Genomic DNA, 27,321 nt, shown 5'->3' with positions numbered 1-27,321 from the left:
AAAGTAACATAAGACATTAAATCAATTTATTGTTTGTTTGACATGTACACTTCTTACAAGGAAACGTAAAGAAAGAAAGTACAAAATCAGTAAATGTGATTAATAAATTTAATCTAGTACCAATCAAGGCACCTAAAGTCCTATACATTTAGGCAACATATACAGTTGTCTCAATATTCACACAGCAATTCAATAATAATTCAAAGAACGACCTGAGATCATAATCCAGATATAGCCTAGCCTATATATTTTTTCCCCAGATTTTTTAAAAATCCCATTTTATCCGTCCGGGGACTTCCGGTTTACTTTTGGTTTCCACCAGTGCAGATCATTAGAGTATCAGGATCTGTGAAGTTGCACATGCGCTGTTCACTCTCAAAAACAAAGGGATTTGGGAGGGCTCTGGGGGCACGTATCTAGCGACCAGGTGGAGGGGTCAGGTAGAGTGAGTGTTGTGAAGTAGGCTAGGTTACGTAGATGGGTAGCGACGCAGTATAAACACTAGTAGCAGTCCCACGCCGACGGCTTTGTTGTCTTGCTGCAGCATGCGCGCGAAGCAAAGAAGTTTGTTTTCAACTTCCATAAAAGACAAAAGACGTTTTGCAAGAATGGAGAAAGAAAATTCTGTCACTCAAAATGATGCCGTTTGAGAGACAGACTTTACAGGAGAAGCATCGAGTGAAAGAGCTTGGACCAGATCACCCTGAGCTCGCCATTAAACAACAGGCTACAGACAGCGGAAGAAAATACACTCGGGTCTTTTTCAGACGTTTCTAGTAGCTAGTAACGTCCATTACTACTTGCTTGATTTAGGGCTGGAGTGGACGATAATTCAATAGCCTACTATTGTTGTCTTTCAGTGGAATCATCGTGATGATATGAAGTTATTTTAATAGTGACATTTCTGCTGTCTAATTGATGATGACAAGCAAATGTTACTTAAAAACTGATCAAATGAGGTATGGCAGGAATATTATTTGAAAATATAAGGTTTGTTTGACATCACCATTCAGTTCAATGAGATGAACACTGATTTTGCATGATTTTGGTATAGCCCTCCCTGGACAAAAATGCGCCTGCCGCTACTGGCACAGACAGCAATCTCTTACAGGCATCAAGGTTAAAAAATCAGGCTTGAGGTCCATTTTGGCAAAAAAGGAAAAAAATAAGGAGGAAGCGAGAACAGTTAAGACTCAGGATGAGACAGAGGATTGTCAGCATGCAGCTAAAAAGGAACCCCACGTTCACAAAGAGGCAATCTTTTCCTCCCATCAATCAACTGCCCACCGGTGACGCACTCTCCTCTTCTGCTCAGGCATTTACTTAACCTGCAATGTACAGACAAGAGAAAAGAAGTGGAGAATGTGAGGTTGTCAGTGTCAACAAGCAGAAGAGTGAACAGTTAAGTCAGACTCAAGTCTTAAGGCACAAGTCCAAGTCTAGTCCATTGCATTAATGTCAAGATGCAAGTCTAAATGTAGAACACTAAATCAAGTCAGAATTGAGGTCCAGTATCAATTTAATATTTAAAGAAAATGGAATATCTAGGACTTTTCAATGTAATATGGTTTTAATAGGATAATAGGATAAAACCCTGGTAATCATGAGTTTTATTTATATAATGAGTTTCAACTTCAATAAATTCAATCATTCCATACAAATTCAGAAAAGAGAATTTAAATTCAGTCAAATCTCAAGTATTAAAGGAACACTCTGCCCATTTTCAACCAGCTTTGTATCATTAGAACATCAGTAGTATATCAGAAAACTGTAAACTGTTTTGAAGTCTGTCATTTAACACGTTCACTGCCAATGACGTGTTTTTACGTCAAACAAAATCCAACGGTTCACTGCCAATGACGTGTTTTTACGTCAAAAAAATAGATTTTTTTTTTTGACGGTGGGACGTTGATCTAACCCTTTTACGTCTCCTATACCAGAATTGGAGGTATTGAATGTGTATAATCTATTTTACCGACCCACTGAGTTGCGACATGTCTCTCCACAGTAGAAAGAGGCGAGCCAAAACTGGAGGGAAAAGCGCGAGGAAGCCGTTCTCATACTGTAAAATGGATGGCGAAAACGCTTTCACTTTCGCGCTGACGCACAGCGGTGGCAACGGTGGGGGGTTCCAAGAATAGACTGGATGCACACTTTGACACACGCACCATAAATAAGCCCAGAATCGCAAGAGCTTCATCAGAGCTCTCAACCGGACCGCCAAGAAACGAGCGAAACCCATCCAGCGAGCCCCATCCAGACTGCCAGGGAGCAGCCAGGCAGCAGCAACTCGTTTGTCACAGACCCGCTGCAGAGCCAAGGAGGGCGGAGGAGAACGCCCACGGAGGGAGGAGTTGGAAGCAGAGGGGGGTTTCCTGCTGTTATGGAGGAAATTACTGTTCAAAACTATTGTTTAGATGTCTGACGTCTTACTGATGCCAAAAATGAATGGTTAAAGTGACTGTTCTATCGAATTTCACAAAAAGCCGTTTATCTCTGAATAATTTTTCAGACGCTGAAACCATGCTGTATTCAACTGCTAATGCTTACATAACTACTAACTCTACAAACTAACTCTTTTAGACAGAGAAAGCACACATTCTATTAGTTCTTTTGAGATATTGTGTGTTCACAAAATCTTAGCAGAAAAGAATCCTCGGGTCTTGAAAGATAAGCCAGAATCCTCAAAAAAACCCTCTGGCAGAACCTACCTACAGTAAAAAAAAAACGGCTGGCAGTGAATGTGTTAATTTGACAGTTATTGAGTGTTAAAGTGTGGACCAGTGACATCACTGGTCCACACTAACTCAAATTAATAACTCATTAACTCAAATCAACTCTCAATAACTGTCAAACTATTCATCATTCATCTAATTTGACAGTTAGTGAGAGTTGATTTGAGTTAATGAGTTATTATTTGAGTTAGTGTGGACCAGTGATGTCACTGGTCCACACTTTAACACTCAATAACTGTCAAATTAAATGACACACTTCAAAACCATTTACAGTTTTCTGATATACTACTGATGTTCTAATGATACAAAGCTGGTTGAAAATGGGCGGAGTGTTCCTTTAATCTTTTCATACATCAAGTATGAAAAGTCTCAAACAAGTCTCAAGTCTCAAACAATTAAAATTGTGACTCGAGTCTGACTCAAGTCCAAGTCCTGTGACTTGAGTCCCCAGATCTGTCAACAAGTCATTATCTGTCACCAACATGTCACCCCCTCCTTCCAGGTGAAAAATGTCTCTCTCTCACTCACACACACACACACACACACACACACACACACACACACACACACACACACACACACACACACACAGAGACACAAAATTACATATCTTATTCTCTCAAATATATATCATTTAATGAAAACAAAAACACAGCCTTCTCTTCATGGCTCTTACCGGTGGTCTTTTGGGTTTCTGGGCCACCGGGGGTTTCCTCAAGACTTCTACTGAGTAACGCTGCTTCCTCAGCGCGTGCAAACGCTGATGCTCCTCATTCAACTGACTTTCCAACTCCAGCACCTTCGTCTGAGGAGCAAACGCACAACAAACACCATCAGGTGGGTTTCCATGGCAAAAAAATGCCAAACCAGCTGAATGACAAGCCCCAAATGTCAATCAGGCAAATCAAACAGTTCATGACAGAGTAGTGTAGGTAGGTTTTGGTGATATCCAAAATTTTACATCACGATTCTTTCTCACCAAAATATCGCGATATACAATATATTATATCGCTGGAGGGTCTCTGTCGCATCCCCCCCCCCCCCCCCCCCCCACCCCCAGGTTTTTCATTTGTTTGCACGGAATATGACAATAGTGAAACCAATTTGAACTTGTCCTAACACAAAGCATCATCATTTCCTTCTGAACTGTATAGTAATGAATATGGTAAATCACAGAAAAACCCTGTGACAGGTGTCTTTGCTGATGATTTCAGTGATCATTGCTATTTGCATGCGTTACAAATGGCTAACAGTCCAAAACAGAGGATAGTTGTAGTTCAGGAAAATAAGTTCATCCCCCCCACCTTGTCAGTAGATTCTCAAAAGTTGGCATCTAAAGTTAATAAAAACTATGCTGAAGGAATGTTCAATTGCAACTGCTGCACCATGTACTGCCATGTTGTATATCATGCCATGTTTAACGACTATACAAGTTTAGGACAACTTGCAGCTTTGTACACTCACTCCTGCTCTCTCACAGTCCCACGCCTACTACTTACCTGTGACTCCATTTCTTTTTTTCTCAACGTGAAGAGAGACATTCCAGAGAAGTCCATGGGATCTGCAACATGAGAAGCATGCATATCAAAATACAGAAATGCTGTTTTGGTGCTGGCAGAAACAGCCAGGTCACTCATCAGAGTCTGTAAGCGTCTGTAGCACTCAGATCTCGTCACACTAACCTAGGTGTTGCTGGTCTGGCTTGGTCGAAGCCACTACATTATCTACCATTTTCTTCACATCGCAAGAAGCCTTCTGGAGGCTTTTCAGCTTCGTACTGTCGTGGGCCGCCTTAACCTAAGAACAGATGACAAGAGGTTGAGTGAGACCACATGCAGTTTAGACACTAAACAACGCAGACACCATGTAGAACAAAGAGGGAAGGAATATCCACGCTTCAGCTGACAAACATTGCAGAACCGGTGCCTCTCAGAAAAGGGACAGTGATCAAAAAGAAAGGATGAATTCAGGAGCACACGGTCGATTTCAGCAGGTTATTGTGCAAACAGACGGACGTTTCAACACAAAAGTGTCTTTACACTTTGCGTCGAAACGTCCGTCTGCACAATAAATTGCTGAAATCGACCGTTTGCTCCAGAAATCATCCTTTATTTCTGAACACAGAATCCATGTCAATCAGACAACTGATACGCAAAGGAGAAAAAGGGAGATACTCCAGACTTCACATTACATCTGCCACTTTGTAACTGTTCCTTGTTGAAATGTAATCTGGTTGATTTGCTCACCCATATGATGATGCAAACAGAAATTATGCTTTCTACGTTACCACTGTCTTAGAAAAGGGAAGAATGTTATTATCACAATGTGACCATTATAAAATGCAATGCACACAGTTTGGTTGTGTATTTCTTGGACACAGCTGTAACGAGAGGCAGTGTAGGCCTACTGTATGTGTAACAGGTTCTTACCTTAGAGGCAGCAACCAGCTGCGCTGTGCTAGCAGCTATCTCATGGGAGCAGACGATCAACTCCTCATACTTGCCTGTGTGCAGCACCACCTTATCAGCCAACACCCTGTGTGGAAACGGGGAAAGACATCATGCAACTTTATTCCTCTTAGCTTCAAAGAATCGCCCTGCACACTGTCTAACGTCTGTGCCATACATTGTTTAAAGGTGGCACATGCAGCATTTTGACATCAATAAATCATTACCACATTTATTTGGTGACAGGAGTATAATTACTGTAAACAAATAAGATCATCGTCAAGAACACTGATTTCCCCAATCAGCCTCAACAGTACGTTTTAAATTGTGCGCCACAGGGACATCCTCCAACTGTCTTGATGATTTGTTTACAGTTATTCTACCAAGTTATCACAATTAAGTTGACAATAATATAATGATGTTTAAAGACGCTTTTAAATACAAAAATTATAAACTGGAATGTCCCATGTCACTCAGGAGGACTTACACCGTCTTTTTTTTTTTTTGCGATGAATTTGTTTCCTTATTGTATGTCAACAAATTAGACAAAACAAAGTTATGCAGTGTTTGGATTATACACTTTCAGATATAAGGAATTAGCATTCCTTCAGTAATCATACATATAAAGAGTACAAAACATAAGAATGCAATAGAACACAAAATAATAATATAGAAAATAATAATGAAAACCCCAATAATTATAACAAGGGGGAGAAAAAACAAACAAACAAATGTACATACTTAGACACACACACACACACACACACACACACACACACACACACACACACACACACACACACACACACACACAACACACACACACACACACACACACACACACACACACACACACACACACACACACACACACACACAAAACAGAGGGAGTAAACTAACCATCTACAGTAAGTACACTAGAATGCGAGAGCTATAGACAGTACATTGATCTTACAGAATGCCTTTCAAGGATTCAGCGGTACAACACCAGGCACTTCATGTGTTATCATTGGCACCATTAATTCGAGCTCCATGTATACAACATCCAAAAAGGAGAGGGTCCAAGATCTAATAGAATGAGGAGGCTTCCAGCAGGTTGCAATATATTTTTTGGCTGCTGTCAAAAATGACACGCTTCTTAAGAATGGAAAGATTAAGAGTTGACAGGTCATTTAAAATCAAAGCACCTACAGTTCAGTTACAGGCACTGTCACATGTATCAAATCGGATAAGTTACTGTAGATGTGACATTGTTCGAGAATTGAGCAACAGGGGGACAGTCCCAAAACATATGCAGAAATGTGCCGTGAACTTTCATTGAGCACACGTTACAAAAAGGATCATTAATCATTTTCATGTAATGGGGCTTGACGGGGGTAAGGTACGTTCTGTGCAAAAAGGTTAAAATGAATTTGTTGATGATCTGGGTTACGACGAGATACATGATGAATGCTGGACCATGCACCGTTCCAATCAAAATCTTGAACTAAATCTGGGCAATCTCGTCTTCAAACCCGCTCCATTGGTAGTGCAACACGGTCAGCCCCCAGAAGGAACTGATAAAGTTTAGACACCATCCCCTTGTTTTTTTTGGTCTGCATAGTGAGTAATTCACAAACAGGATGAGTAGGGAAGCAAACATTGCCAGGGTACACCGTATACCATGAGTGATGACCTAAGCTGTAAATACAAGAAAAAAGAGGAACCTGGGAGGTTGGACTTACACCATCTCTTTGGCTCCCCATCCCACGACCTTGGAGGCAGAGATGAGTCCCTCGGTCCAGGGGGAGTTCTTGGTGTAGAACTCTTTCATGGTGGCTGCACCCTTGATAAGCAAGAGATTACACATATCAGTCCCGCTGTGGTTCTGCATGGTGCAGAGGAACTCGGCGGTGCATCAGGGATAAACACAACTGTCCGACTCACCCTACTGCCGTCCACGATCTCCTTTTGCAAGTCTGTAGATGCCAGGACCAGCAAGTGGATGGCCTAAGGAAAAGTGAAGAAGAGCACCAGAGAAATACACGTTCATTCAATATGTTAACTAAGAAAATAGGAGATGTAAATGTAACTATTATAATTGAGTACAAAATACACATGCGTTCAAACAGAGCAGCCTACCTTCATCAGGTCTGTGCAGCTGTTGAGGATTCTATAATGGAGAGAAATATGATAAAGGAATAAAACGAGTTAAAAAAGTGACAAAGAAAGTTGACAAAGTCCTTCATTGTAAAACAACAGCAGTAGCGAGCACACTTCAAAATTAAAGTCAGTCAAGGTGCAGGGCCAAGGTAGAAACCAGAAACGTACAAAAAAGAACAGAAGGCCAGCACTCAAAAAAGTCCTTTAGGTTTTTTATTATTACTTTAGCTTGTACAGCAGCCAACGAACACGTTTCAGCGGGTAGCCTCCACAACGCTGATGAAGGCTACCCGCTGAAACGCGTTCGTTGGCTGCTGTACAAGCTAAGTAATAATAAAAAACCTAAAGGACTTTTTTGAGTGCTGGCCTTCTGTTCTTTTTTGTAAAGTCCTTCATTGAACAATATATGGTGGAGAATGACAAGAACGATAGCAGAGAGAAGGGACGACATGCAGAAAGACAAAGAATGACATGCAACACGCCAGGCGTTATAATAAAATAAAATAAAGGCCATAACTGCGACACCAGCAGCCGCATTTTGATTGAGCTTGGAAGGGGGATGCATCTTATTACAAACAGTGTTTCTCTTGTTTAAACAAAGACAAAAGTTCCAAAAAGAACAAACCTTTCATTGACCTCCAGTTTATCCCCGGATGTGTCCTTCCGTGCCTGAATCATCGTTTCCTATAGACAGAAACATACAGAACTCATCAGTTACACTTTGCTGTCTTAGAATTTAAACACACAGTAACAGGGCTCATCAGTTACACTGTGCAGTCTTAGAATTTAAACACACAGTAACAGGACTCATCAGTTACACTGTGCAGTCTTAGAATTTAAACACACAGTGACAGGACTCATCAGTTACACTGTGCAGTCTTAGAATTTAAACACACAGTAACAGTACTCATCAGTTACACTGTGCAGTCTTAGAATTTAAACACACAGTGACAGTAGGCTACTCATCAGTTACTGTGCAGTCTTAGAATTTAAACACACAGTAACAGGACTCATCAGTTACACTGTGCAGTCTTAGAATTTAAACACACAGTAACAGGGCTCATCAGTTACACTGTGCTGTCTTAGAATTTAAACACGCAGTAACAGTACTCATCAGTTACACTGTGCAGTCTTAGAATTTAAACCCACAGTAACAGTACTCATCAGTTACACTGTGCAGTCTTAGAATTTAAACACACAGTAACAGGACTAATCAGTTACACTGTGCAGTCTTAGAATTTAAACCCACAGTAACAGTACTCATCAGTTACACTGTGCAGTCTTAGAATTTAAACACACAGTAACAGAACTCATCAGTTACACTGTGCAGTCTTAGAATTTAAACACACAGTAACAGTACTCATCAGTTACACTGTGCAGTCTTAGAATTTAAACACGCAGTAACAGGACTAATCAGTTACACTGTGCAGTCTTAGAATTTAAACCCACAGTAACAGTACTCATCAGTTACACTGTGCAGTCTTAGAATTTAAACACACAGTAACAGAACTCATCAGTTACACTGTGCAGTCTTAGAATTTAAACACACAGTAACAGTACTCATCAGTTACACTGTGCAGTCTTAGAATTTAAACACACAGTAACAGGACTCATCAGTTACTGTGCAGTCTTAGAATTTAAACACACAGTGACAGGGCTCATCAGTTACACTGTGCAGTCTTAGAATTTAAACACACAGTAACAGGACTCATCAGTTACACTGTGCAGTCTTAGAATTTAAACACACAGTAACAGGACTCATCAGTTACACTGTGCTGTCTTAGAATTTAAACACACAGTAACAGGGCTCATCAGTTACACTGTGCAGTCTTAGAATTTAAACACACAGTAACAGGGCTCATCAGTTACACTGTGCAGTCTTAGAATTTAAACACACAGTAACAGGGCTCATCAGTTACACTGTGCAGTCTTAGAATTTAAACACACAGTAACAGGGCTCATCAGTTACTGTGCAGTCTTAGAATTTAAACACACAGTAACAGTCAAGGAATTTAACACATTGTGTACTGAGATTTATCATTCATACTACTACTACTACTACTACTTACATCAATCCTGCATACTGCCTCCTCAATAGCTGCTGATGTTGCAGCCATTTCCTTATCGACCAGATCACCCAGCTCATCCTGATGCACGGCCATGCCTTTCTGCCGCAGTTCCTGGAAATTAGAGAAGAGGAGAAATGATCAGTCAAGACAAAGAAAAGCAGTGAACAATATTGGAAAGCGCTCAAAATAGACCAGGTGAAACGGTGCGGGTGAAGCCTAATGTCGAAAAGTCTGGTTGATTCTAGTAATGTTTAGAAATATATATTTGCATCAAAAGTCCATCAGGGCCTGGTAAACTGAGTTGATGTTGATTCGCACACTTGCTTTGTTGTGTTTTAAGCAGAGATGAGTCAGTGTGTTTAAAAATTAAAATAGGGAAACAACCCACATTCAGCCTAGAAATTAATTAACTCCAGTGCTTGGACCACTACAGCTTAGAGTTGCAAACCCGAGGGTACCCTCGCGGGGCCCTCTGGCCTGCCAATACGGGCCGAGGCCGGGCTTGTTTTTTTGTTTGTTTTTATTAACACGTTGAGTGCCATAGCCGAGATATCTCGTCTTATATAATCCAACGGTTAAGTGCCATAGACGAGCTATCTCGTCTTACATAAACATTTTTTTTTTTTGACGGTGGGACATCAATCAACCCCTTTTACGTCTTCTATATCACTATTGGAGCAAGAGAATGTGTATAATCTATTTTACCGACCACTAAGTGGCGACAGTTCTCTCCAGACAGAGACAGAGAGAAAACCACAGCCACGGGACCCGTGGCTGTGGCTTTCCGTGCTGGAGAAAGCATTCTAATTTTCAAGGAAATAGCTGGGCGTTTTTTTGACGGTGCTACGTGGATCAATGCCCCCCGCGTCTCCTATGGAGATATTGGAAGTATTGAATGTGTATAATCTATTTTACCGACCAGCTAGGTGGCGACGGTCCTCTCCCGACAGAGATAAAGTCAACCAAAAGCAGCCGCCTCCCGCGGAAATGGCTTGGCGATTTTACAGTCAGAAACGAACGAGCCTCATTCTCATACTGTAGGCGGGGACGCTTTCGCGCTGCTGCGGTGGGGGGTTCCAGAAATGGACTGGGTGAGCAGCATAAAGCCTAGAGTCGCACGGAGCTTCATCGGGGCTCTCAAACCCAAGAGACAGTGAGACCTATCCACACTCGCTGCCAGGGAGAGAGGCTGCTCAAACTCGCTGCTCAAACTCCCAGCAGCAGAGCACTCCGCAGCACAGACGGAGGGAGGAGTTTGGAGACACACACACTCAGAGAGAGAGAGCACACAGAGTGGGAGACAAGGGCACCCATAATCACAGGCACGTGAGGTGGTTCTAAAAATCCATTTATCTCCAAACTCTCTGAAAATCTCTGAAACCATGCTGTACTCAACGGCTAATATCTACATAACTACTAACTCTGCAAACTAACTCTTTTAGACAGAGAAAGCACACATTCTATTAGTTATTTTTAGATGATTGGTGTTCACGAATTCTTAACAGAAAATAATCCTCGGCTCTTGTAAAATGAGCCAGAATCCTCAAAAAAAACCCTGGCACAACTTACCTACAGGATTGAAAAAATGGCTGGCACTCAATGTGTTAATAGGTCCGGTCCGGAAGGAATTTCGACGGAATCCGACCAATCACGACACGTGTGTCCACCCAAAAAAATTCTGATTGGACTAATGAGCGGAAGACCCGCCTTAAAAAAATTCTGATTGGACTAATGAGCGGAAGACCCGCCTTTCTGCTTCCCATTCCGGTTGGCGCAAGCTTCTCCCCCACGAATTACAAACGGTATGGCGGAAGCATTTGAAAATTGCGGAAGCCAACTTGTCTGTTCTAAGAGACTACTCAGTCAGCGACAGACAGCGTGCTGTCAGTATGTAAAAAACAACGAAACAAGCCGTGTGTGCCGCGTGTCCATCAGTGTACAGCAGCGGACTGCTCCCGAACAGAGAGAGAGAGAGAGAGAGAGAGAGAGAGAGAAACAAGCCATGTGTGCGTCCGTACAGCAGCGGACAGAGAGAGAGAGAGGCTGCAGGAGCACGCGCAGCAGCTGAGGAACAGAGAGAGAGGGAGAGATGTGTCATTATATCGTAATATTGGCTTCGGGCCTCGCAACGGGCTCGGGCCAATTAATTTCATAACTCATCCGGGCCGGATCGGGCACGGGTCTGCATGTCACGGACCGGGGAGGGCTCGGGCCGAGATTTCAGGCCCGCGCAGCTCTACAGCTTACAGCATTGCACCTGTTTGCCAGTCAATATGTGACAAAGAGAGTTTTGTGCTTCAATCCACCCAGGGTGGAACATTTTGAGGTCTAACAGGCTGAAGTGCGTATGCCAGGAAGCATGGCTCTCCTCATCCACTGGACAGAGACAAACTTAGGGCCTTGGTCTAGCACTGCAAAGTTTGTGGAATATGTTCTTTGCATTCAAAGTTACATGTTATTACAGCCATTACAGGAATACATTTTATTATTTAAATTAATATAAACATGTATCTTTATTGTATTTAATTGGCTCCACCTTTCTTACATTTCCATATCTCTTACCTGGCCCAAGTGGAGGATCTTTTGCACAATTATGCAAATAGAGGCGGGGTCTGCCGTCTGCAGGGTGGCCTTGGCCTTCAGGTCCTTCAAGAACTGCAGGCTCTGAGTGCCACAGCCTCTGCAGTTCTCTGTCAGTCCTGCAGGGTGTAAACAAGCAGGATCAGCTATCGGCTCTATTGTTGCATTCTATGCTGCATTACTAATGGCAGTGGAAAAGTCAGAGATTTTTCGTACGGTCTGCATGATCAGTGGGCGCCATGTGTGCAGTGGCGATGCAGTTAGTGATCGTATCCGCAGCCAAGTGGGAGAACTGGGGCAGAGCCCTCAGCAAACCTCCAGCATCTGGTTATAAGAACATAGAGAGAGGACAGAGAGAGAGAGAGAGGAGAGAGAGAGAGAGGACAGAGAGAGGACATGAGAGAGAGAGAGGACAGGAGAGAAAGAGAGAGTGAGAGAGAGAGATAGGGGCAGTGCATTAGTCGTGAACATAAATGCGTAACAGCCATGCACTGTTGCTCTGTCCATAATGACGTCTGTGTGGGTACTAGAAACCGAGCAACTTACCCCCCATGTTGCCCAGAAAGTCTGCGTGGCCAATTTTCACTTTGTCGATGGAGCCCAGTGTGGCTTCTGCCAGACTTATGAGGTAATCTGTGTGTGGAGGGGAGATGGGCAGTGGGGAACAGAACAAAGTCAAAGAATGTCAAGCTTAACATCTCCTGCATGGATAGATAGATAGATATAGCATGTCTGTCCCAAGTCTGCTTGGGCTTCAAAGTCTCGGCTAAAGAAAGATCACCTGACTACTGGGACTTGGGGCTGGCTTGGGAACGGGTTTAGAAACACATACTTTGTTTTTTGGTTTACTTATTTCATTTTCATTGTCGCATCTAACTCTTTGCTCTTCTGTTACCCTGCTTTAAATGCATGACAGGAATTATTTTCTTTTTTCACCTTATTTAATAATAATAAAAATAACATAATAATTATTATTATTATTACCTATAATAATAATAATAATAATAATAATAATAATATTTTTTGTCTCATAGCTCTGCTTTGAACAGTGCCATACACGTTAAGTTCATTGCTGTTATGTATTATAACAACACAGTAAGTCTCTGACCTGGGGAGCTGATGCAGGGTACGTGGAGGGGATCGTCGAGCTTAGCAATGGCATATTTGATGATGCTCTCCGCCATGGTGACAGTCCCCTGCAGCAGGGCGAACTGTTCTTCCAGAAGACTCTGCCTCAGCTGCTCCTCCCAACTTGTCTACATACATGCACGAACACGCAGACACACACACACACACACACACACACACACACACACACACACACACACACACACACACACACACACACACGCCAAGAACAAAACCAAGAAAATACAAGCATGAGACAGACATCACACGGTGCAGTAAGTGAGGAGAATGGACAAAAGTATGGGGACACTTTACTTTACTTTAATTTTAATGTCTCCTGTTATTTGTCAATAAAAGAGTATGGGAAACATCTATTATAAAAGGGAGTAAGTGGGCAATTTAACTATTCATCAGTTTACTGGGTCGGATCCCACATTGAGAACCACAAACAAAAAATCTTTGCAGGCAAAGGCAAGTACCCTAAAACTTCTGACCAGCAACAGGGAAACTCAGGACACATATAGGCCTTATGGTTCATGGCTATCATGATTAATTTGGGGATGTCATTTCGGGCAGGAGACGTGAGAAATATGCTTGGTAGTGTTACAAAATGGGTGATAACACACATTTGGAGGCAACTGCTGCATTGCTATCTTATCTTTTCTAGCAGTAGGGGTGTACTGTAGACCTTGTCGAAAATCACTGGGAAAGTTAGTCCCCCAAGATAGTACCTACCGGCCAACCCTACTGGCTCACGGCCTGGACACTTTCAAAACATCCCTCAAGACCCACCTCTTTACCATGGCCTTTCCCCATTAGTTAGTTTTAGCTTAGTTAGTTAGCCACCTTGTTTTGTTTGTTTTGCCCCTCTCTCCATTCATCTGTTTCCATTGCCCCCTCTCCTGTAAAGTGACCTTGGGTTTTATGAAAGGCGCTATATAAATTAAAGTTATTATTATTAATATTATTATGTATGGCATTCATTTTATTGAAAGCTTGACAAGTTTACGTTTGGCACTGTGAAGTCATGGCATTGCCTGCTGTGCTGTGTTGTGTGTGGCTGACTCACCCTGTGCCGCTCAATGGCGTCAACCCACTGGTTTCTGTGCTCTTGATCCTGCGCTTTCAAGTACACCACTTTGTCGTTCACACGGATGTCCATGCGGCACTTATCAAACCAATGAGGCTAACAAATATATATATAGAAAGGATACAGGAGAAAGGCAGAGGTCAGCATGCAGAGAAAATACAACAGCTTAGGCAAACATAAATGACAACAAATGTAACATTACTCATAAAAAGTAAGCTGGCAAAGCCCACTGCAATACAGCGAATAGTGGCCAATTCAATGTGATCAAGTATTGGTTGTGTACTGTGACTCTTGGTTGTGGTGAGGAGGAGTATACTTACAGTGATAACAGCCTTGCTAAGGCAGAAGGACCCCCAGCAGCCGGACGCCCTCTCACCCTGAGACTTGTAGTAGATCAGCGTGTTGTTCTTCAGCACCACCCAACGGTCCTGCCAGCAGTGGATGTAGTTTGTCCACTGGAATAAAACAACTCTTGTGAATATTTTTGCATATTATAAGCATAAAATACAGGCTATGCTAAATGTCAGATGCTTTGTCTGCGTAAACTTGAGAAGCAAGGACACAACTGTGATGATGAGTTAGTTATGTAAAGTATATCCATTTATCCTCACAAAACTTAGCATGTGTAGCCTACAGGGCTTGCTATGATTGAACAGGTGAGGTTTTTTTTCTGTGGATCTGCATAATCTCACAATATGCTTGATTAGCTGTTTAGAGCCAACCCTAGCAGTGTTCAGTGAGATTAATAGCCCAGCCTACACAACACAAGCTTTCCAAATGCTTAACTAATTAAAACTATGATCGATTTGGCCCAAAGTAAGTGACAGAAGCAATTGGGAAAAATAGGGCATCAAGATGTTTTGTAACTGTAAACTGCAATATTTGTTTAGGCCTACAAAAGGAAATCAGAGGGCAGATTAATTCCACAATATTGCAAATTGCAATGCTTAATTTCATCAACAGATAGGCTACTCTGGCAGCAACATGCATAGGCCTACTTAACCTATATAGCACCTGGCAAAAAAAGCATTTTATTGTTCTGAAAGCAGTCCGTGTAATTTGCAATTGGCCCATAACCTTGAGTATATTTGCTGTATCCACATTCTTATCATCGTAGACAGTATGTTGGAATGTGCAGGGCTTTTTTCAACTTTTGAAATCAGTCAGTAGGCTATTCAACCAAAGACCAGTCCACCCAAATCCTTCTTTTTGATAGGGAAACACCAATGTCTGTCTGCAGTAAGATGGAAATGAGTGTAATGACTTGCCAATTCAGTCTGAATATCAGGCTAACATAACATTTTAGCTGAGCATTTATACATTTCTTGGTCAAGGTGAAGGTGCACATACATTGGATACACCGTCAAATTGAGCTAAAATCAGCATTCCCACAGCTTCAGCTGCTAATTTTGGTCAAAACAAAGACACATTATTTGTACACGGACCCGTAGTCATGTTATGAAACTGCACCAAATGTCACTTCATGTAACAGCCACCCTGACAGGGAAATGCTTGGGTTTTGTTTTGGAAATCCAGTTACCTTACTAAGGACTCCACTGAACTCGACGCGATGTCTCGTCTCCACTGGCTCTAGATCCTCTTCGGAACCCGAAGGGTTCCCGCTTTGGTTGTCGGACATTTCCTTTCCTGGCTAGCGTTTGCAAGGCCGACTAGAAAAACAATATGAATTTAGCTAGCATACACTCAGAATACGATTAATCAGACCAGTAGCATGTGAGCTGCATGGATGTGCGTGCCAAGCAAGTAAAGAGTTAGCTTTACCACGTTGAAAGGTTGCTACTGAAATGAGCCTATTGCTTTTAGTCCAACTTCAGAAAGTTCTATGGACGAGTAGAGGCCTATTTAAGCTCACTTGAGACAATGGCCTCAGCCTGGAACATTTTAGAAATAGCTAAATGGACTGATTGATAGATAAATCAATCAATCATGAGTGGATTAATCACACTTTATCTCACATTGATTGTCGCCGCCGAAAACTTTTAGCCGGTGATGTTGGCAGGTCAAGGTGCAGTTCTTAAAAAAAACAGGAGAAAAATTAACTCTTTAGAATACAGCCCGCAAATTACCCTGTAAGTACAGGGTAACAAGATCTTAAGTACAGGGTACCACACCTGTACTTACAGGGTAAGTACGGGGTACAATATATGAATTTACCCTGTACATACAGGGTACCAAATCTGTACTTACAGGGTAAGTACGGAGTACCACACCTGTAATTACATGGTAAGTACAGGGTACCAATTCTGTACTTGCAGGGTAAGTACGGGGTACCACACCTGTAATTACAGGGTAAGTACAGGGTACCACACCTGTAGAGGGTACCACGTCTGTACTTATAGGGTAAGTACGGGGTACAAGATGTGAGTTTACCCTGTAAGTACAGGGTACCAAATCTGTACTTGCAGGGTAAGTATAGGATACCACACCTGTACTGTAGTTACACTGTAGTTACTATGCAAGTATGGGGGAATTGACACTGCTTTAGAATACAGCCAGCACCCCTGTAGTTACTATGTAAGTACAGGGGAGCCTATAAGCTACATTTATTTTTGTATTATGTTGTTACTTGTTAGAAACCTGTATGAAATATAAACACATAGCAATAACATTTAGTCCTAAGATATGAATGAATGAATGAATGCATAATTATTTTATTTGCGTGTCATGCCACATTGTGGCCCATCCCACATGGGATTATATGACACAGTTACACAAAATATATACATTTTCTTTTTCTTATTTTATCTATACATTTCATTCCTCCTCATCAACCAAGCCTTTTCTAAGAAAGTGGCAAATGCAAAAGTTTCATATCGGAAGAGCCGTATGAATTTTTCAGAGTCTTCCAACCACACAAATTCATTTTCTTTGTCTACCTTATTAAAAAAACTCTGCCTGATAGTATTATAGAAAGGACAATAGAATACAAAGTGTGTTTCGTTTTCAACTTCCTTAAGTTCACACAGACAGCACAGTCTATCCTCCTCAGCAGTGCCCACAAATCGGCCTGTCTCAATATGAAGGCCAAGTATGCCAGCTCTGATTTGAGCACATAGAGACCGCTTTTTCTTAGACAGATTATACAAAACATAATTCTCTGTGCCGTACACATGCTTTATTTCACAGAAGGTGCAAAGTTTTGGTTTGTAACATATATCTGATGCCCATTTATCCTTTACTTTCTGAAAAATAATGTCTTTCACTACACTAATAACTAGGGGTGTCACAATATATCGTCCCACGAAATTTCGCGATAGTAAAACGTCACGATATGTATCGTTGAGATGAAATCTCATATCGTGAATTTTTTTTTTTTTTTTTTTTTTTTTTCCCCCCCCAAAAATAGACAAAGAAACGTCTTTGTTTGTTGAAGTTCAATGTGTGGAAAGTAGTTCAGTTGAACAAGTCTCTGAAGAGACACATGAGAAGTTATACAGGAGAGAAACCATTCAACTTAGTTTCTGGCAAAACTGTTTACTTGACAGGAAAAACTGAAGATGCATAAAAAATAGACTAAGAAAAGTCTTGTTGTTTGAGTTTGAAGAAAAGCTGAAGATGCATAATCAGAATTTATACTGCTGAGAAACCTTTTAGTTCAAAGTAAATCTAAGTGACGGTGTAACTCATTCTATTTCAAGATAAGCCTTATCTCCAATCTCATGTTTTTTCTAGTTGTTATTGTAATAACAATTTCCCACAACAGCATGTTTTGTATTTGTGCATTTCAAATAAAATACTACTTTTCCAGTCATATATTGTCATTATTCAAGTTTAAAAAAATATTGTTAAAATCGTATCGTATCGTATCGTTATCGTGAACCCAGTATCGTGATACGTATCGTATCGTGAACTAAGTGTATCGTGACACCCCTACTAATAACTATGAGTTGCTTTCTGTGAAAAACATGTTTTTCACATATGAATGTACAAAGCTACAATAGGATATGTCGAAGAATGAGCATTCAAGCAGCCAAAAGTTTGTGCCCGGGAAAAACAGAGGCTTTCATTTTCTGGTGTATTTAGCTGAACTGGTTTTCAGTTGGTACAGTAATAGTTTCAGTTGGTACAGTAATAGTTTCAGTTGGTACAGTAATAGAGGCTACAACCTTCCGTATGTTTAATAAGAAATATGTTATTTGCACCTGTATGTCAAATACGCAGAATTTAAAATGTTTAAGCACGTCTAAAGTATGCACACGACATGTGCACCTATGTGCAGTGAATATGCCACTGTCTCTGACTTGTCTTATCACTATACTGCCTTAATGCTTGTTGTGTCTCTTGTTGTTTTTGCACTCATATGCCCTGTTATATTTGTACTATGTTGTAAACGGAGTCCACAGCACAAGAATTTCACACGTGATACTTGTACCATGGAGTGACAATAAAAATCTTGAATCTTGAATCTTGAATCTTGAACCTTATTCTTTGCTTTTTCAGTTCATTTGTCTGCAGAGTTTTTTGCGTTCAAATTATATAATAGGCTATATAATCTAACATAGTACAATGTAACATCTGCATGATTTGTTGGAAGTGAATCCCTTGAACAAGACGAAACATGAGACGTTAAATCAAACATTTATTGTTTATTTGTTTGACATGTACACTTCTTACAAGGAGAAACCACCATTATCTTTACTAAAATATATTAATAGGTCTGAGTGTATAAAGACATTTCGTACAGAGGAAACGGACAGAACATAAAAAGATGCATTTTAAGACCCTGTAAGAAAAGCTCCCAGAGGCAAAAGAATTGATGAAAGGTCTTTAACAGTTTATGGACGAGTATAGGCCTATTTGAGCTCGCTTGACAAGACAATGGCCTCAGCCTGGAACATTTTAGAAGTAGCTAAATGGGCTGATTGATAGAGAAATCAATCAATCATGACTGGATTAATCACACTTTATCTCAGATTGATTGTCGCCGCTGAAAACTTTTAGCCGGTGATGTTGGCAGGTCAAGGTGCAGTTCTTAAAAAAAAAGAAAAAAAATGAACTCTTTAGAATACAGCCCGCAAATTACCCTGTAAATACAGGGTAACTAGATCTTAAGTACACAATACCACACCTGTACTTACAGGGTAAGTATGGGGTACAAGATATTAATTTACCTTGTAAGTACATGGTACCAAATCTGTACATACTTACAGGGTAAGTACGGAGTACCACACCTGTAATTACATGGTAAGTACGGGCAGGGCCGATTCTAGGGGGGGGGCAAAAATTAATCTTGCCCACCCAAAAAAAAAAAAAATTTTTTTTTCTTTTTGTATCTCCCTTTTTGAATTCCAGGCGACCGCACTTAGGGTCGCGACCCGAAGGTTGGAGACCACTGGGTTAGTTAGTTTAGGGCACCTAACAGTAGTTATAGCTTTAATTTGATTTGAGAAATAAGCTCATCCAATGCAAAGAATATTATGGAGTTGATTATTTTAAACTATGGATGAAGGATTGTTATTTATTTGTTAGGGTAACAAAGTCAATCTGCTTTCAAAGTTTTAATTTCAGTTTGAGTTTGAATAAGACTAAAAGTCTTGTAAATATAGGTTTGAAGGCTAAATGGCAAATAGTTTTTAGCTATGGTTAAGTCTCACTGCACTAGTCTTTAATTTGATTTGAGAAATAAGATCATCCAATGAAAAGAAATGTTATGGAGTTGATTATTTTAAACTGGATGAAGTATTTTTATTTATTTTTAGGGTAAGTCAATCTGCTTTCAAAGTAGTTTTCTTTGTCACTTTTCAGTTTGAATTTGAATAAGACTAAACGTCTTGGAAATATAGCAATAGTTTTGTAAATAGTTAGTTTGTACATAGTTTGCTAATAGTTTTGACAATAATAATGTAAACACTGGCCTGTCACCTGAGTGAAAGTTCCTACTTACAGTTTGGTGACCCAAAACAGAATGGTGACTCCTACTGGAACAATTTGGTTCAGTGTTTATGCCTGTGTTGCTGTCTGTTGTAGTGTAAAACGACTAAAGGGAGAGCAGGTGGTTACATGAAAGTGAGTGAGAAAAGGAGAAGATACTGAATAATGACATCACAACAGTATAATCCTAATGTTAATTTAAAATTAAATATTCTTGGATGAAAGTCCAAAAAACGTGAAATTTTCGTCGGCGCTGCCCTTGCAGGCAGCACCGAGAGTCCATTCCTACCTAAAAGTACTTCCAGCGCCACTGAATATAATGCAATTTAATGCCCAACCCACAACCTCTGGCAACCTACCGCCAAAGTTGCCCCCTACCAGCCCACCCTAGTGTGGCAGGCTAGATACGGGCCTGAGTACGGGGAACTGCACCTGTAGGCCTACTTACAAGGTAAGTAGGGGTACAAGAAGTGTACCCTGTAACAGGGTACCAAATCTGTTACAGGGTAAGTACAGGGTACAAGATGTGAATTTACCCTGTAAGTACAGGGTACCAAATCTGTACTTACAGGGTAAGTACGGGGTACCACACCTGTAATTACAGGGTAAGTACAGGGTACAAGAAGTGAATTTACCATGTAAGTACAGGGTACCAAATCTGTACTTGCAGGGTAAGTACGGGGTACCACACCTGTAATTACAGGGTAAGTACAGGGTACAAGAAGTGAATTTACCCTGTAAGTACAGGGGACCAAATCTGTACTTGCTGGGTAAGTACGGGGTACCACACCTGTAATTACAGGCTAAGTACAGGGTACCACACCTGTACTTATAGGGTAAGTACGGGGTACAAGATGTGAGTTTACCCTGTAAGTACAGGGTACCAAATCTGTACTTGCAGGGTAAGTATAGGATACCACACTTGTACTGTAGTTACACTGTAGTTACTATGCAAGTATGGGGGAATTGACACTGCTTTAGAATACAGCCAGCAACCCTGTAGTTACTATGTAAGTACAGGGGAGCCTATAGGCTACATTTATTTTTGTATTATGTTGTTACTTGTTAGAAACCTGTATGAAATATAAACACATAGCAATAACATTTAGTCCTCAAATATGAATGTACAAAGCTACAATAGGACATGTCGAAGAATGAGCATTCAAGCAGCCAAAAGTTTGTGCCCAGGAAAAACAGAGGCTTTCATTTTCTGGTGTATTTAGCTGAACTGGTTTTCAGTTGGTACAGTAATAGTTTCAGTTGGTACAGTAATTGGCTACAACCTTATTCTTTGCATTTTCAGTTAATTTGTCTGCAGAGTTTTTTGCGTTCAAATTATATAATAGGCTATATAGTCTAACATAGTACAATGTAACATCTGCATGATTTGTTGGAAGTGAATCCCTTGAACAAGACGAAACATGAGACGTTAAATCAAACATTTATTGTTTATTTGTTTGACATGTACACTTCTTACAAGGAGAAACCACCATTATCTTTACTAAAATATATTAATAGGTCTGAGTGTATAAAGACATTTCGTACAGAGGAAACGGACAGAACATAAAAAGATGCATTTTAAGACCCTGTAAGAAAAGCTCCCAGAGGCAAAATAATTGATGAAAGGTCTTTAACAGTTTAGGCCTATTTGAGCTCGCTTGACAAGACAATGGCCTCAGCCTGGAACATTTTAGAAGTAGCTAAATGGACCGATAGAGAAATCAATCAATCATGAGTGGATTAATCACACTTTATCTCAGATTGATTGTCGCCGCCGAAAACTTTTAGCCGGTGATGTTGGCAGGTCAAGGTGCAGTTCTTAAAAAAAAAGAAAAAAAATGAACTCTTTAGAATACAGCCCGCAAATTACCCTGTAAATACAGGGTAACTAGATCTTAAGTACACAATACCACACCTGTACTTACAGGGTAAGTATGGGGTACAAGATATTAATTTACCTTGTAAGTACATGGTACCAAATCTGTATGTACTTACAGGGTAAGTACGGAGTACCACACCTGTAATTACATGGTAAGTACGGGGAACCGCACCTGTAGGCCTACTTACAAGGTAAGTAGGGGTACAAGAAGTGTACCCTGTAACAGGGTACCAAATCTGTTACAGGTTAAGTACAGGGTACAAGATGTGAATTTACCCTGTAAGTACAGGGTACCAAATCTGTACTTACAGGGTAAGTACGGGTACCACACCTGTAATTACAGGGTAAGTACAGGGTACAAGAAGTGAATTTACCATGTAAGTACAGGGTACCAAATCTGTACTTGCAGGGTAAGTACGGGGTACCACACCTGTAATTACAGGGTAAGTACAGGGTACAAGAAGTGAATTTACCCTGTAAGTACAGGGGACCAAATCTGTACTTGCTGGGTAAGTACGGGGTACCACACCTGTAATTACAGGCTAAGTACAGGGTACCACACCTGTACTTATAGGGTAAGTATGGGGTACAAGATGTGAGTTTACCCTGTAAGTACAGGGTACCAAATCTGTACTTGCACGGTAAGTATAGGATACCACACTTGTACTGTAGTTACACTGTAGTTACTATGCAAGTATGGGGGAATTGACACTGCTTTAGAATACAGCCAGCAACCCTGTAGTTACTATGTAAGTACAGGGGAGCCTATAGGCTACATTTATTTTTGTATTATGTTGTTACTTGTTAGAAACCTGTATGAAATATAAACACATAGCAATAACATTTAGTCCTAAAATATGAATGTACAAAGCTACAATAGGACATGTCGAAGAATGAGCATTCAAGCAGCCAAAAGTTTGTGCCCAGGAAAAACAGAGGCTTTCATTTTCTGGTGTATTTAGCTGAACTGGTTTTCAGTTGGTACAGTAATAGTTTCAGTTGGTACAGTAATTGGCTACAACCTTATTCTTTGCATTTTCAGTTAATTTGTCTGCAGAGTTTTTTGCGTTCAAATTATATAATAGGCTATATAGTCTAACATAGTACAATATAACATCTGCATGATTTGTTGGAAGTGAATCCCTTGAACAAGACGAAACATGAGACGTTAAATCAAACATTTATTGTTTATTTGTTTGACATGTACACTTCTTACAAGGAGAAACCACCATTATCTTTACTAAAATATATTAATAGGTCTGAGTGTATAAAGACATTTCGTACAGAGGAAACAGACAGAACATAAAAAGATGCATTTTAAGACCCTGTAAGAAAAGCTCCCAGAGGCAAAAGAATTGATGAAAGGTCTTTAACAGTTTAGGCCTATTTGAGCTCGCTTGACAAGACAATGGCCTCAGCCTGGAACATTTTAGAAGTAGCTAAATGGACCGATAGAGAAATCAATCAATCATGAGTGGATTAATCACACTTTATCTCAGATTGATTGTCGCAGCCCGCGACAATCAATTAATTAAACTAATTAATGAATGAATTAAACTAATTAATCACAATTAATTCAACTTCATCACATTACACTATTACAGTTTATGTGCCAAGGTAAACGGTATAGAATGGCGTGCTGTATATGAATGGAAAAGAGGTGAATCTAATGTCCTGTGTAAACATGGGACTGCTCTGAAAACTAGATTGTGTAAGTGTACATGTATAGTTTGAATGGCCCTACCAAGGCCTGTACATAATGTTATATTATAGTGTAGATCTGTTATCTGGTTCATTGAGAGGCCAGTTTCAAGTGTCTTCTTTACTCTGGGTGGGAAACACCGCCACATTCAGGATATACACTCTTTATTGTTATGACTCTTATTTAAGATGATATAGATATTTTAAAACGTATTGATTTTGGTGAACAAAATGTGTTTTAAGATTATTTTTAGCGACATCAATGTTTTATTCCCTCCTACTTAATTTGCAGCAGCCAATACTCAAAGAGGTCTTTGCCTGGCACAGTATTGTATTTTTGTCGTTTTATCTTGCAAATCACCAGAATTGTACCAATGGAACTGCTATATTGTGTCATATATTGTATGTTTGTTATTATATATTTTGGACATTTGGGATACGGCTACCCTGGTTATCCCTAAGCTGTAAATGAGGCATTGAATGTGCTCATAGATAATCCTCCTTAGGTTAAGGTCTATCTCTCTCTCTCACCATCCAATTAGCAGCGCCTTCAGAGGAAGAAAAATCTGCCACTTGTAAATTCTGTATATGGTTTTGATCAATTAGTTCTGAAAGGGGTAATGATTTATGTTTTGTTCATTCAAATTATGTATATTTGTCCCTCTTTTAAGCATGTATAGATCTGACTGCAATGGACCAATATGGGCTGAAATGTAAGGGAAAAGGTGCAATATTACTCAAATCATACCACAAGATCAAACTGACCATGTTGAGAAAGTGTCACAATGCATTGACAATCAGTTGAACAGGCACATATTCCACAGATGTCCACAGCTACACATAATTACATTTTTACAAGACTAGAGATTTCTCACAAGACCGTGGTACTGATGTGTCGGGTTAAAAGCATGACAGTAGAAAATGCCAATATGGAGATTAGATCATTTTTGTTGTGAGGTTTCTGGCTGGCTGGTATCCTGCTAATACAGGAATTCACTTAACATTAAAAGTGACCCAGAAATCTACACCCCAAATGCAAATGTACACTTATAACTTGATTTTTTTGTGTGTGTCGCCTGTTGTCCTGGCTGGCTTAAACAGGGTGAAAGGTGTGACTAATATTGTGTTGTTGTGTTAACTACCGGTACTGTCCTCCTGCATTTTGACCTTTTCTATATTTGGCTTGAAGCCATAGTAAACCTGCTGTTAAAAGTATTGCTGTTTGTACATTGAAAAGGACAGACAATGCTAAAAACATGCACTCTTCTAACAATGAGAACTACTGAAGCATATTTTCTTCCTCAGAGATCTGAATTGCCTGGTTATTAAACTCCAGAGAATATAAAGTTGAGCCTGTGGATCATCTGTGGAGTTTGAGTACCTCTGGGCAGACAATCGTTCTGATTCTGTTACTGGCACACATGAGGCCTTACATTGACCTCTGAATTGACTTTAGGGAAAAGAATAGGACATTAATATAGAATTTGCTGTACGGAAATAGGAAACAGATAGTTTCTTATATGCCTTTGGTTTGTTATCATTTTAATGTAAATACTAATTGTACAATGGATAAATGCTTGATAGAAGTCCTTGTAGTTTTTTTAAATACAGCTACTGTAAACCGATTACATGCTCCCATGTTCAAAACATATTTTTCACTTATAGGCAGATATACTCAAGTAAACATCTATTAACTAACCCTACACATAGTGACTGAGAACAGGTCTGAGAGCAGGTCACGTGGGGGATGGGTTTACCCAGGCTAGCTGGATCGCACGTAAAATGGCATCGCTGTGGCCGAACACAGAACTTGAAACATCGCCCACATACTGAACTAAATTGTATATATATAGATGCTACTATATTCCTTTTAAGAAGACAGACTGTGTTGCACACCTGATTTCACTTTACTGTTGACAAAAAATGTGCTTTGTAAGTCGATTTGGATAAAAGCGTCTGCTCAGCGCGCGAGATGACTAGTTGGAGAAATTTGCTAAAAACCCATTGTTTGATTGACTCAAGACAAATGAGGTATTTTGTTTCTAGGTGGGAACTGGCTTGACTTTCTTGTCAGTGGTGTCTGTTTGTGATGTGGGTGTTTCACAGTGTTTGTGATCATCTGCCTGTGAGCCGAGTGTCACTCAAAGACTATTCTATTTATAATTGTGTACATACAAGACTACTGATGTGAAGTGTTTTGTATTGTTTACATACATGACTACTGATGTGAAGTGTTTTCTATTGTTTAGCTTCAAACAATGTAGTTATTTCCTGGGATTCAGTATTTTCATTTTGTTGCCAAAGGTTTTCAAAGTCAGAAATATCAGTGTATGTATTGATCAAAAAGCACAAAGCAGATGCCATTAAATACTACATGCAGCATTATTTTTTTTAATTCACAACACACTTCAGTTGTCTCATTTTTTCCAAAACTGTGGTAGTTCTATAGACAGTTTTAAACTTGACAACCGTCACAACCCACCTGAATATCCGGTTTACTTCCTGTATACATAGCTGAGCGCAGGCTGATATTCGGCTCATATTAAATGTTAACGTTAGGCCGTGTCTCCGACAGACACACTAACAAGGTAGGTAGCCTATTTCGGTCTTTATGTCTTGTAGTAGTTAGTAGTAGTTGTTGTTGTTGTTGATAGTTGCCATAACAACCACCCCTGTCGGAAAGACGTGCATACGCTGGGTAGGAAGCGTTGTTGTCCCGGAGGCGATATTTTTTTTCGGATGATGGCGAAGGCTATGCGAAGGCATAACCCGCCCCTCTCTGCCTCTGATTTAGCCTAGGTAAACCCAGCCACCACGTGACCTGCTCTCTCAGTTCCCAGACTGAGAACAGGTCTGAGAGCAGGTCACGTGGGGGATGGGTTTACCCAGGCTACCTCTGATTGGCCTAGCGTCAAACTTCCATCCAAACACATTCGCTTGGCTATCCTGCATTACATCTCTGTTACAGTCTGGTCAGACCGTCAAACTCAGTGGGTCAGACTCAGACATACAGCAGTTACGCTTGCTAGCCTGCATGAAAGACGCCAGTGTGTTTATGTTTTTAATATAGTCATATCTATGGTTTATAACGCTGCCACAGAGGCAGAGAGGGCCAGGGGCGGTTATGCCTTCGGCATCATCCGAAAAAATATCGCTTCCGGTAAGCTAGCTAGCTAGCTAATGTTAGCTGCTGGTTGGTTGGCTAACTAGCGAATGTTAGCCGTTAGCTAACGTTAACGCGTTAACTAGACAAACACAGACATACAGAGCTCCAAAAACAGAGCAATTCGTGATTTTGTTACTGTAGTTTCTGCAGAGTAACGTCCATGTACCTTTATGGATTGCAGGGGGGTGGTATTGCAAAGGGATCTGACGGAGCCAGTCTGGGGGGGGGGGGAAGTCGGGGGGAGGAAGTCCATATATGGTCCATCCGGTCATGGGTCACAGGACATTACGTCATCACAGGATAACGCGATTGGCTGGCTCAGATCTGTTCAAATCTGAGCCAGCCAATCACGTTGTCCTGCGCCGTTTGGGACGGTGTATATAAGGCGACCTGTGAACCAGAGAAGGGGAGAAGAACCACACGCTGGTGAGTAAGGTGATGATGCTGAGTGTAACAGCCTGCCTCACTGATCCCCTCCGCCCTTCTATCCAC

The 27,321-nt window shown here is 40.6% G+C and overlaps 1 protein-coding gene across 1 annotated transcript; it reads right to left on the bottom strand.

Moving 5' to 3' along the window:
• Positions 1–357: 357 nt before the first annotated feature.
• Positions 358–13,157, bottom strand: LOC310796716 (huntingtin-interacting protein 1-related protein-like; the record flags this gene model as incomplete). Its single annotated transcript, XM_083658954.1, has 14 exons — positions 358–1,328; positions 3,412–3,540; positions 4,235–4,296; positions 4,418–4,532; positions 5,165–5,270; positions 6,907–7,007; positions 7,109–7,171; positions 7,304–7,334; positions 7,950–8,008; positions 9,394–9,504; positions 11,956–12,092; positions 12,190–12,297; positions 12,520–12,606; positions 13,082–13,157. The coding sequence occupies 14 exons, from the start codon at positions 13,155–13,157 to the stop codon at positions 1,320–1,322; spliced, it is 1,194 nt and encodes a 397-aa protein (XP_083515080.1). The 3' UTR covers positions 358–1,319.
• Between the last annotated feature and the right edge of the window lie 14,164 nt (positions 13,158–27,321).

The sequence above is a fragment of the Poromitra crassiceps genome, assembly GCF_964638095.1.
Source record: "Poromitra crassiceps genome assembly, chromosome: 23".
In the NCBI taxonomy this organism is placed as follows: domain Eukaryota; kingdom Metazoa; phylum Chordata; class Actinopteri; order Beryciformes; family Melamphaidae; genus Poromitra; species Poromitra crassiceps.
The sequence above is the reverse complement of the archived record's forward strand: the minus strand, read 5'-3'. Positions and strand labels throughout refer to the sequence as shown.